The 12,504-nt window shown below is 41.9% G+C and overlaps 1 protein-coding gene across 1 annotated transcript in view; it reads right to left on the minus strand.

The window, feature by feature from the left end:
• The window catches only part of SSBP4 (single stranded DNA binding protein 4), a 483,828-nt gene that overhangs the window by 392,381 nt on the left and 78,943 nt on the right, over window positions 1-12,504 (minus strand). The window contains exon 2 of the mRNA XM_077271935.1: window positions 6,487-6,559. Within this exon, the coding sequence (XP_077128050.1) occupies window positions 6,487-6,559 (73 nt within the window). The remainder of the gene's footprint in view (window positions 1-6,486; window positions 6,560-12,504) is intronic.

The raw sequence follows: 12,504 nt of genomic DNA on the forward strand, positions 1-12,504 counted from the left end.
ACTGCAACTGTAACATGTCTGCCCTATTATTTATGTAAAAAACCCATTAACAACTGCTGATACGCATTAAAACAGAGACTGCTAAGGTCCTTATTCCATTAAAAAGGCAATCAGGAATAAGGGAATAGCGTCCCTTAGTGTCCGAACATCTTTGGAGTTTCAGCCACCGGGGGCAGTTGAGACCCTGGAGAACACTATCAAGTCCAGACTTTCCTGTCTCCCATCACATGATTGTTGTTATTCAATAACGGCGATAAAGTAACAAAAAAGTATGTCCACTGTTAAAATCATTTCTCCCTCCTCTGACATGATATACATGTCCGTGGAAAGTGAAATGGTGTTCCCCCCCCCCTACGTCCGCTATCTCCCGGCCACCATGTCTTCTTTCCGAAAAAAATGTAGGCACATGCACAGTGCGTCCGCTGAGATAGGCCGGCAACAGCGGGGAACTTTTCGTATTGGTGGTTCCTTTTGATCACTGTGATATGCCCTATTAAAATGGGGTTAGGGTTGGGCTTTGGGTTAGGGTTGGGCGACATGATGACTAGCATGGAGCGCAAGTGCTCACTACTCTAGTGTGCATTGGGTGATTGGATATGCCCTGATTATCACGGATATGCCCTGATTTCAGTTTGAAATTGCGAAGTTTTCAATTTTTTTTGTCAAATTTTTTATATTTTCATAAATATACGCAAATTGACCAAAATGTACCACTAACATGAAGTACAACATGTGACGAAAAAATAATATCAGAATCAGTGGGAACCGTTGAAGCATTCCAGAGTTACTACCACATAATGTGGATGATTGAGCTAAAGAGAAAGCATTAAGTTAAGGATTTTATTTGAGAATTTGAATTTTCCCCTAATTTTACAGACTATAATAGATCAAATCAGAAATCTATAATCCATGTACAAGCTATATTAATATATGTTAAAAGGATATATGACTACATCTAGATAAAGTAAGCAGCCATAATATGTGTTTGCTAAATTCACTGTTTACCAGCATCATACTTTATATCATATACAGAACACATATATAGCAATCTACCATAACTGCTGGCAGTTGGAAGAATTAAATTTTAGTTTATATAACTCCACTGCCTTAAACAAATAAACTACAAAAGCAGAAGGCAGGATTTAGGACAGAATGAAAGCTTAATGCACTGATCTTAAACATCTGGATAGGATGTGACCTGAATGTCTGCTCTTAATCTCTTCCATGTGCCACGGATAACAATACATGGTATTCTGCAACAGCACTACAACTGTGTTTCTTGCAGTTAGCCATTCGACCACTTTGTTATGGCAACTTACATTGAGGAAGATACTAAAGGTACCGTCACACTCAGCGACGCTGCGGCGATATAGACAACGAGCCGACCTAAACTAGATCGCTGGAGCGTCGCTATTTAGGTTTACCCCAATGACCGAACATTTTGCTCATTTGTCAGGTGAATAGCAGCTAGTTAACACTTGACAATAATTGGGAAACGAGTAAACCAGTGTAAATGCACTCTTAAATTTGCTCTGATTCATCATTTTAACTGCCACAACACACTGGACCTTCCTCTCAAATATAAGTCAGGCTTATCTTTCTGTCTACCTATACTGATGCCTTCACCTTGTGCCAGTCATTGCACTAGTTGTCCATACACTTCAGAATAAAATATAAACTAATCACACTCATCCACAAACTGTCAACGGTCTGAACTGCCCTACATCTCGTCCCTCGTTTCTCTTATGACCTTCGTTCTGCTAATAATCTTAAGGCTAACATCCTCCTTCTAGTGTGTAAATTAGGTGTATTACCAGAGAACTAGAGACAGGTGTTATGCAGAGACTGATGCAGCACATTTTTGTAGGCACCATTTTAAGATGCACCAGTCCCACATTCACTACTGATAATTGCAACAACTAGCTTCTTGTTGCGTTTGTTCTTGTTCATAGCCATTCATTTTTTCATGAGCAAATTTCTAACTCAATTGGACTTGTGGAGTAATATGTGTTGCAAAATTGAGTAAAGTTGGTCTCTTTGTGGAGCCAATATAACATTTTGTACATTCACCAAAAAGAAAATCACAGATTCCTATGTATAATAATGTACATACAGTATTTCCATTTTTATACATAAAAATTTGACAATAAATTGTTCAATCTTGAGATGATATTTTGACAAACAAGTCTCCAACTTTTTGAACAAAGACCCTCATATACAGAATATCACCTCTCACATTTTTGTAAATATTTTATTATATCATTTTCATGGGACAACACTTAATTAAGATATGACAGGTTTATACAATGTAGTCAGTGTACAGCGTGTATAACAGCGTAAATTTGGTGTGCCCTCTAAATAACTCAACACACAGCCATTAATGTCTAAACCATTGGCAACAAAAGGGAAAATGGCCAAACTGTGCCCACAGGGTGACTGCAGGCTTATTGATTTGGACCGGACAACTCCTTTAACTGTCTTGAGCATGGAATTCACTAGAGCTTCACAGGTTGCCACTATAATCCTCCTCCACTTCTCCATGATGACATCATGGAGATGGTGAATGTTAGAGACCTTGCACTCCTCCACCTTCCATTTGAGGATGCCCACACCTGCTAAATAGGGTTTAGGTCTGGAGACATGTCCAGCACCTTTACACTCAGTTTCTTTAGCAAGACAGTGGTCGTCTTGGAGGTGTGTTTTGGGTTATCATGTTGAAATACTGCCCTGTGGCCAGTTTCTAAAGGAAGGAGATTATGCTCTGCTGCAGTATGTCACAGTACGTCTTGGCATTCATAGTTCCCTGAATGAACTGTAGCTCCCCACAGCCAGCAGGACTCATGCAGCCCCAAACCATGGTGCTCTCACCACCATGCTTGACTGTAGGCAAGACACACTTGTCTTTGTACTCCCAGTTGCCACACACATGCTTGACACTATCTGAACCACATAAGTTTATCTTAGTCTCATCAGACTACAGGACATGGTTCCAGTAATACACAGTAGTCTATGCCCTTACTCTGGTTGTTTTTAGCAAATTGTTTGCCGGCTTTCCTGTGCACCATCTTTAGAAGAGGCTTCCTTCAGGGGATGACAGCCAAGAAGATAAATTTGATGCAGTGTGGGCATATGGTCTGAGCATTGACAGGCTGACCCCACACCCCTTTAATCTCTGCAGCAATACTGGCAGCACACTTATACATCTATTTTGAAAAGACAACCTCTGGTTATGAAGCTGAGCATGTGCACTCAAGTTCTTTGGTCGGCCATGGCGAGGCCAGTTGTTAGTGAAACCTATCTTGATAAACCGGTGTATGGTCTTTGCTACCATGCTGCAGCTCAGTTTCAGGATGTTGCCAATCTTCCTATAGCCTAGGCCATCCTTATGTAGAACAATAATTGTTTTTTCAGATCCTCAGAGAAAAAAGAAATGTTAAAAAAATTATGTGGGCTCCCGCATAATTTTAATAGCCAGCAGAGGGAAAACCAATGGCTGAGGGCTGATGTTAATATTCTGGGAAGGAGCCAATAGCCATAAAGGTTCCCATGCTATTAATATCAGCTCACAGCAGTATACTTAGCCTTTACTGGCTAGTTTACAGGGGGAACCAAGAAAAAAAATTGACATAGGGTTCCGCTATAAAATCTAACCAGCAAAGGCTAGGCAGACAGCTGTGGGCTGATATTAATAGCCTAGGAAGGGGCCGTGGATATTGGCCCTCTCCCAGACTAAAAAATCAGCTCTCAGCCACCCCAGAAAAAGCCCATCTATAAGATGTGCCAAATCTGGCTCTTAGCATCGCGTTTCCCACTTGCCCTGTAAAGGTGGCAAGTGGGGTTCATATTTGTTGGGATGATGTCACCTTTGTATTGTCAGGTGACATCAAGTCCACAAGTTAGTAATGGAGAGGCGTCTATAAGACACCTATCTATTAGTAACCCCATAAAGATATTGAATAAAAACACAGACAGCCAGAATAAAGTTCTTTATTTGAAATAATGACAGACTCCTTTAATGAATCTTAATTAAACCATACTTAACAAATGCCTAAGCCACTAAAGCCAACGTCTCCTGCAACAAAAATAAAATAATAAACCACAATATTCCTCACCTGCCCACAGAGAAGATAATCCATAATGTCCCACAGTGATCCTGTTGACTTTGAGAGCAGTCACTGATGTGACTGCTCCCAAAGACAGCCAGTCATACACTGACAGGAGGTAATCGCTCCCACAGTGTATCACTGAGCTGCCGTAAGAAAGTGATCAGCTGATGAACTCCGGTGAACTCTCTCATGGCAGCTTAATGATACACTGCAGGAGCGATTACCTCCTGTCTGTGTATCGCCGGAAGCTGGGTACGTGGACTACGGTGGACAGGTGTGAATATGGTGGTTTATCATTTTACATTATTTTTAGGAGACGAGGGCTTCGGGGATTTGGTGTTAGGTGAGTATAATGGGGTTTTTATTTTTATTTGAATATGTATGTAAAAATGTAACTTTTTTTTTGGGGGGGGGGCAGATGAGACTGCATCTCCCATCAGCGGCACTTGCTGTTACTGTTATCAGTGACAGCAGACGTAGCCCGATGGGAGCAGTAGTCTCATCAATCCAAGCCTGCTGACCTGCAGTAAGCGTTTTGCTGCTGGTCACAGTCACAGCTGTGGGGTCATGCTGACATCTGGCAGTATGTCCTGCAGCGCTCTGACCAACAGTCTTACCGCCGATAAGAACCTACGACTCGGTGTTTCTCATGCTGTCACACATATGACAGAGTAGGAAACACCATAGGAAGTACGTGAAAACGCAAACAAAAACTCAGCAAATCCGCAAACATTTTTATACCTATGTTTTTGCTGCGGATTTGACTGACTCAATTGAAATCAATGGGTGTAAAACACTGCAGAAACGCACAAAGAATTGACATGCTGCAGAAAAATAAACACACTGCAAATACTCAAAGGAGATTTACTGATCATGTGCATGACACTTCAGGATTGTCATTGAATTAGCTTGCATAAGGATTCCATAGCATTTTAGGCCCATTTCCGTGTGGAAAAAACGCAGCAAAACCACATAAAAAATGCACCATGTGCACACAGCCTAACACTAATGAGTCACATGACACCGAGGGGGGGGGGAGGGAAAATGGCTAATTGGATTACCACTTAGGTGTGTACTCACTTTTGTTGTCAACGGTTTAGACATTATGTGTCTGTGTGATGAGTTATTTAGAGGGCACACCAAATTTACACTATTATACAACCTGCACACTGACTGCACCCTATCAAAGTGTGGGATCGTCAGTGCTGTCCAATGAAAAGATGTAATAAAATATTTATATTTACAAAAATGTGAGGGGTGTACTGTATATGAGAGGCATACAGAGTTACAGATTGTTAATAGTGCCACACTTGAACATTCATCACTTCTGAAAATAATGCTGGGTGTAGCAGGTAACATGCAATATCTGTTATGAATAGTGTTGAGCGATACCGTCCGATATTTGAAAGTATCGGTATCGGATTGGATCGGCCGATATCCAAAAAATATCGGATATCGCCGATACCGATACCCAATACCAATACAAGTCAATGGGACACAAATATCGGAACGTAATAGGGAGCGATCCTGGATGGTTCCCAGGGTCTGAAGGAGAGGAAACTCTCCTTCAGGCCCTGGGATCCATATTCATGTAAAAAATAAAGAATAAAAAAAAAAAATATAGATATACTCACCCTCGGACGGCCCCTGGCTGTCACCGCTGCAAGCATCTGCCTCTGTTCCTAAGAATGCAGTGAGTGCAGGACCTGCGATGACGTCGCGGTCACGTGATTGGTCACATGAGCGGTCACGCGACCAATCACAAGACCACGACGTCATCCCAGGTCCTACACTCACTGCATTCTTAGGAACGGAGGCTGCCGGTTGCACCGCTGAGAGCCAGGGGCCGTCGGTGGGTGAGTATATCCATATTTTTTATTTTTATTCTTTATTTTTTACATGAATATGGATCCCGATTTCCGATAACGCAAAAATATCGGAACTCGGTATCGGAACTCCGATACAGCGAATATCGGCCGATATCCGATATTTGCAGTATAGGAATGCTCAACACTAGTTATGAAGGATTAAATCATTCCCCTAATCAAACCAGAATATATCCTTTACAAAACTATATTCAACACATAACTACATAACTTGATGTTCTGGCTTCTTTATAAATTTTGGCTGGGACCTAAAAAACACTAACCACTTGGAGTAGACAAAGAGGGGAGGATAGTCCCCCAATCCTATACAGTACTTATTTAGCCCCTAATGCAGTTTTGGACTTGAAGTGTAACTATTTTTTGTTCTTCTATAGGGGATATTGATATCCTCTGTGTTTCAATGTAGATTAATGTTCAAGATGGTTCAACCTGGAACTGCCTAAATGGCTTTTCCATCTCATGACCTAAAAGATCTATGCAACATGGATTCTTACCTCTGACAGGAAAGTCTGTGCGGATTTCTGAGCTCCTACATGTAGTAAATACTCATACACATATAAAGCTAATCTGTAAAAGAAAGAAAAAAAATATTAGCATAAACAGAAGTAAAAGTAAATGGATTAATCACTATGCATATTAAGATTGTATATGAGAGGAAATGTATTAAACAAGAGAATAAACTACAACTGTCATGGAAAGAAGAATGAAAGTGTAACCACTGACGGTAGAAAGTCTAGAATGATAATATATGTTGCATGACAAGTATCTCAGGAGGCTTATAAATATCATAAGAAAGTACTTTAATCTGACAAATAGACTTATTCGACTGATAAATTTGAGCCCCACCCTCTTCCTCCCCATAAACGAGCATGTTCAGCTCAGCCAACAGCATGTCTTCCAATAGAACACACATGTCAACTCTGGCCCGCAGGGAGAGTGTATTTGGCATGCTGTAGGTTGATCCCTCATTTATTGATATGGTGGTGACCTCTTTGTTTAACTTCCCTTGGTTTGGTATATTGGTGGTTCTCTTATACTGCCTTTTTTAGTGTTGGCACACCGTTGATATTTATTGTATCATGAATTTAGAAGCTAGGGAGTTAGCTTGGAATAACCAGGTTAAGGGTGCTTTTTGCACTAGTGATGAAGTAGTTTTTGATGATTTATTTCATAGTATCTCTTTGGAGATTACAAATTTACATAAAACTATAACAAAAACTTGGTGGAACATTAAGGGATTAGAGGAGTTAAACAAATTAGGCATTGTTCCCAGAGGGCTTAGAGTCAAGCTCTTTCCCATTTGGGTAGTTGACCCTGATTTTAAACAGACTTGGGAAGTTGGTCTTCTGAGATGTTCTTATATAATTAACTAGCTGAAGAGCCCGGGCATAGTAACTAACTGTGGTTTTTCCCCCACACATCTCTCATTTTCTCCCTCACTCCTCTCATTTTCCCCCTTCACACCTGTCATTTTGACCTCACACCAGTCATTTTCCTATCACTTCACTATTTTCCCCTCACTCTTCTCATTTTCTACTCACACCTCTTCATTTCCACCTCACACCTCTCATTTTCCCCTCACTCCACTATTTTCCCGTCACTCCACTATTTTCCCCTCACTTCTCATTTTCTTCTCACTCCTCTCATTTTCCCCTCACTCGTCTCTCTTCCCCACACGTGCTCAGCAAGTTCCTGTTATGAGCACAGCAGTGTAATCCATGAGGCTCCTCCTTTTCCCCTGACATCATGCCTCACAGGAGCAACTCCATTTTAGACACAACGGAGCTGGATGTGGCCTGTGCCTGCTGTGCACTGATACTCTGAACGTGGTGGCCCTGATTGTAGCTCGCAGCGGCTGGGATGTCACAGCCGGTGAGTTTTGCAGGGTTGCTTTCGAGGTGAATGTGTCACTGCCCATGTGCGCTAACAACGTGGGCTATGTGGACGAGGCTTTGCGTGTGGAGTGAGTGTGGCTATGTGGAGTGGGCATGGCTTGATACATAGATAGATACACACACATACATACACTCAGTTTTATATTTATAATAGATATGCATATTGAACATGATCACAATCTATTGGTCAAACTTAAGGAGGATATAAAAAGTAAGAAGGTCAAACTGAGTACATGTGACTCCCAAAAGCTTGTTTTACCTTTCCAACAATGTCTTAAAGACACTATTGATCAATTTGAGAAAGAAATTGTACAAGGCAAAAAACATACATTTTTAAGTGACAAAACATTTTAACAATAAACAAGCATTCAAGTGGTCACATCATGGGAATAGGAGACCTCTAAAATCTGACAAGAACAAAGGCCTGGAATCTGTGCCTATGGTTGGGGATTAATCTACCAGTGATTTTTTTATCCTCAGAAGCAAGCAACAAGGAAGGTGCAATAGAAAGAGTCGATGAAAATCTTCTAAATCAAAGAAAGAGTGGTCGGCGCTACCAGGATTGGTTTCAAACCTACAAATGAGAGGTGAGACAGAAAAGGAGAAAATGATAACCAGTGCTACCACTAACAACGGATCGGCCTTCCATGATCGACACCCTTTCACAGGATGAGACACAGGCCTTTTGTGACCTTCTGGACCTTCTTGAGGAAAATGAGGTATCAGGTTCTTCTCTCGGATTCAACAGCTGTATTCAAGAAGAAGTTGGATTGATTCCTCCTATTGGCTGTTTACTCTAACATACTGACAAAGAAGGAGTTTGATCTTCTTACAACAATGCGTCAGCTGTCCCCACCCTATATATGCTTCCAAAAGTGCATAAATCCCTACAGGAGCCACCAAGTTCTTATATTCAAGATTCTCCTCACCTGATTCAACAATTGGATGAGATGTCAGTTACATCTAACACCATTCTTGCAACCATGGATGTTGAATCACTTTATACCTGCATTGACTATGACATTGGAGTTGGAGTGCTTTCTTATTTTTTGAACCAGCAAATCTCAGTGAATTTTTGGGATTTAAGGACCACGAAAGAAGACACCCAAATCAGGACCAACTTATACCACAAGGTGACGATGACGAACAGTCTTTTACATTACTCCAGTTTTCATCCCCCCCATTTGCGCAACAGCATCCCAAAGGGCCAGTTCCCACGAGCGAAGAGAAACTGTAGTTCTTTGATTGACTTTAAGAATCAAGCCGATGACCATCCACCCATCAATGTGACTACTATCTATAACAACCAATGGCACGACATCCATCGAATCCTGAGAAAGAATTGGGACATTTTGCAGAGTAAACCAAGACTTAAGCCATTTCTTTCTGACTCCCCCAAATTGGTGGCCAGAAAGTTGAAAGACTGTTTGATATCTAGCCATTTTAAACAGCCAACTAACAAAACCGATTAAATCAAAACTATACACTAATTGCCGGTCTCGGAATGTTGTATATCTCATCAGTCATCTCATCATCACTACTGGGGTCATGCTGATTGACAGCCGGCTTCTGTGCCTAATTGGGGGAAGCCGGCTGTCAATCAGCATGACACCAGTTGTCCCGCCCTGTCAACAGGAAGAGAAACCACTACTCTGTTGCTGAATCTCTGGCAGGAGCGGTCAATGGCCGGTGTTGGGTACAATAGTCAGGTAGTTGCCTGTTAGCAACTACATGCCTTTTTTTTTAAAGTCCCAGATATCCCCTTTATTGTACTCACCTTTTTGCCCTTTTATTTTTAATAGCGCACACTGGATCGACTCCGTGGTTGATTTACACAGGCATTTAAGTTCACTTTACTCACGTTGTAGGTATTGGTTATATTTACAAACATGCTTCTTATTTTACATTATTTTACTTTATCTCCATACTTACTTGATTCATTTCATCTGTCTATTACAAATAGTAAATATAAACCTCAAAACTTCATGTTCACTTTGGATTTACCTTATTTGATTTGTGCATACTATATCCATGCGTACCTCTTTAATTACTGATTTTCAGGGTGCGTGCTTGCGCGGTACCCCTGATGGTGAACGCATCAATACATACAGGTGCTTCTCACAAAATTAGAATAGCATCAAAAAGTTAATTTATTTCAGTTCTTCAATACAAAAAGTGAAACTCATATTATATTGAGTCATTACAAGCAGAGTGATCCATTTCAAGTGTTTATTTTTGTTAATGTTGATGATTGTGACTTACAGCCAATGAAAACCCAAAAGTCATTATTTCAGTAAATTAGAATAGTATATAACCCCAACTTGAAAAAGGATTTTAAAATGCGAAATGTTGGCCTGCTGAAATGTATGTTCAGTAAATGCACTCAATACTTGGTCGGGGCTCCTTTTGCATCAATTACTGCATCAATGCGGCGTGGCATGGAGGTGATCAGCCTGTGGCACTGCTGAGGTGTTATGGAAGCCCAGGTTGCTTTGATAGCAGCCTTCACCTTGTCTGCATTGTTGGGTCTGGTATCTCATCTTTGTCACGCTCGCGCCCAGACTGGTTGGGGTGGATGTGCATGGGTGTGACCCCACTGTGCCACAGACCAGACTACCCTGGAAGGGGCATAACTATGTAGCTTCCTTAGTATTCGCTGGAGCCTCTGATGGTACAGAAACACAGGAGGTGGAGCCAAGAGCAGGAGGCGGAGTCAAGTACAGAAACGCAGGAGGTGGGGCCAAGTACAGAAACACAGGAGGCAGAGCCAAGAGCAGGAGGCGGAGACAAGAGCAGGAGACGTAGAAACGGAGCAAGGTAGAACCGCAAGGAGCTGAGCCACAAAGCGAAGGCACAGAGTGCAGAGACAAGAGCAGAGCAAAGTCACAGAGTGCAGAGACAAGAGCAGAGCCAGCCAAGACACAGAGTGCAGAGCCAAGTGCAGAGCAGAGCAAAACACAGAGTGCAGAGCCAAGAGCAGAGCAAAGCAAGACACAGAGTGCAGAGCCGAGAGCGGAGCAAAGCAAGACACAGAGTGCAGAGCTGAGAGCAGAGCAAAGCAAGACACAGAGTTCAGAGCAAACCCTGACCAGGAACAGGACTAGACTAAGGCAGAGTCAGGAACGGAACGTACAGACACAAGCACACAAGCCAGGGTACAATGCCCCACTGGGTGGCAGACAAGGTCACAAGCCAGGGTACGATGCCCCACTGGGTGGCAGACATAAGACACAGGCCAGGGTACAACGCTCCACTGGGTGGCAGACACAGGAGTCAGAGACAGGACCTGGCACCTCAGCAGCTAGGCACTGACTGAGAGAGAAAGTTGCACAGGCCCCCCCCTATGGGTGGGAAAGTCTTAAGTACAGGAGGCCTCATGGCAATTGGCCGGGGACACCTTAGCAAGGTGCACACAGTCTCCATAAGAAACAGGAGCTGCCTGCGCCGCCCCCCTATGCACACAGACAGAGCATGCACAGAGAAAGCAGCAGACATGAGGCACACAGCATTGAGCTGGCAGCAGAGAGAAGTCACAACATGGCTTGGAGAAGTGAGTTTGTGTGTAAAGCAGGTGGGGAATGGAAGGCCATGCAGCGATGCCAGCAGGGTTGTTACAATCTTCCTCTTGACAATATCCCATAGATTCTCTATGGGGTTAAGTTCAGGCAAGTTTGCTGGCCAATCAAGCACTGTGATGCTGTTGTGTTTAAACCAGGTATTGGTACTTTTGATAGTGTGGACACTTGCCAAGTCCTGCTGGAGAATGAAATTTCCCTTTCCAAAAAGTTTGTCAGCAGAGGGAAGTATGAAGTGCTCTAACATTTCCTGGTAGACGGCTGCACTGACTTTGGTCTTGATAATACTCAGTGGACTTACACCAGCAGATGACATGGCTCCCCAACCATCACTGATTGTGGAATCTTCAAACTAGACCTCAAGTAGCTTGGATTGTGTGCCTCTCCACACTTCCTTCAGACTCTGGGACCTTGATTTCCAAATGAAATGCAAAATTTACTTTCCTTGTGGAGGGTGTCAATGACTGCCTTCTGGACATCTGTCAATTCAGCAGTCTTCCCTATCATTGTGGAACCTACTCAAACAGACTAAGAGACCTTTTTAAACGCTTAGGAAGCCTTTGCAGGTGTTTTTGTTAATTATTCTAATTTACTGGGATAATGACTTTTGGGTTTTCATTGGCTGTAAGCCAAAATCATCAACATTAACAGAAATAAACATATGAAATAGATCACTGTTTGTAATGACTCCATATAATATATGAGTTTCACTTTTTGCATTGAAGAACTGAAATGAATTAAGTTTTTGATGATATTCTAATTTTGTGCATCAACAGATGAGCTTTCTCTGGTTTGAGGAACACAGGATCACGCATGCGCAAGTGGCTACCAGTACTGTTCAAATGAACAAGTTTGATGTATCTCTCTCTACGCATGTGGAGTTCATATTGCCTGTACAGCGACTCTTTGAACAGGCTTTATATATGTATATATATATATATATATATATATATATATATATATATATATATATATATATATATATACATATATATATATGTATATATATATACAACATTCACTGTGGCACTGACAATATGGT

This window comes from Ranitomeya variabilis, chromosome 1, assembly GCF_051348905.1.
Source record: "Ranitomeya variabilis isolate aRanVar5 chromosome 1, aRanVar5.hap1, whole genome shotgun sequence".
Lineage (NCBI taxonomy): Eukaryota > Metazoa > Chordata > Amphibia > Anura > Dendrobatidae > Ranitomeya > Ranitomeya variabilis.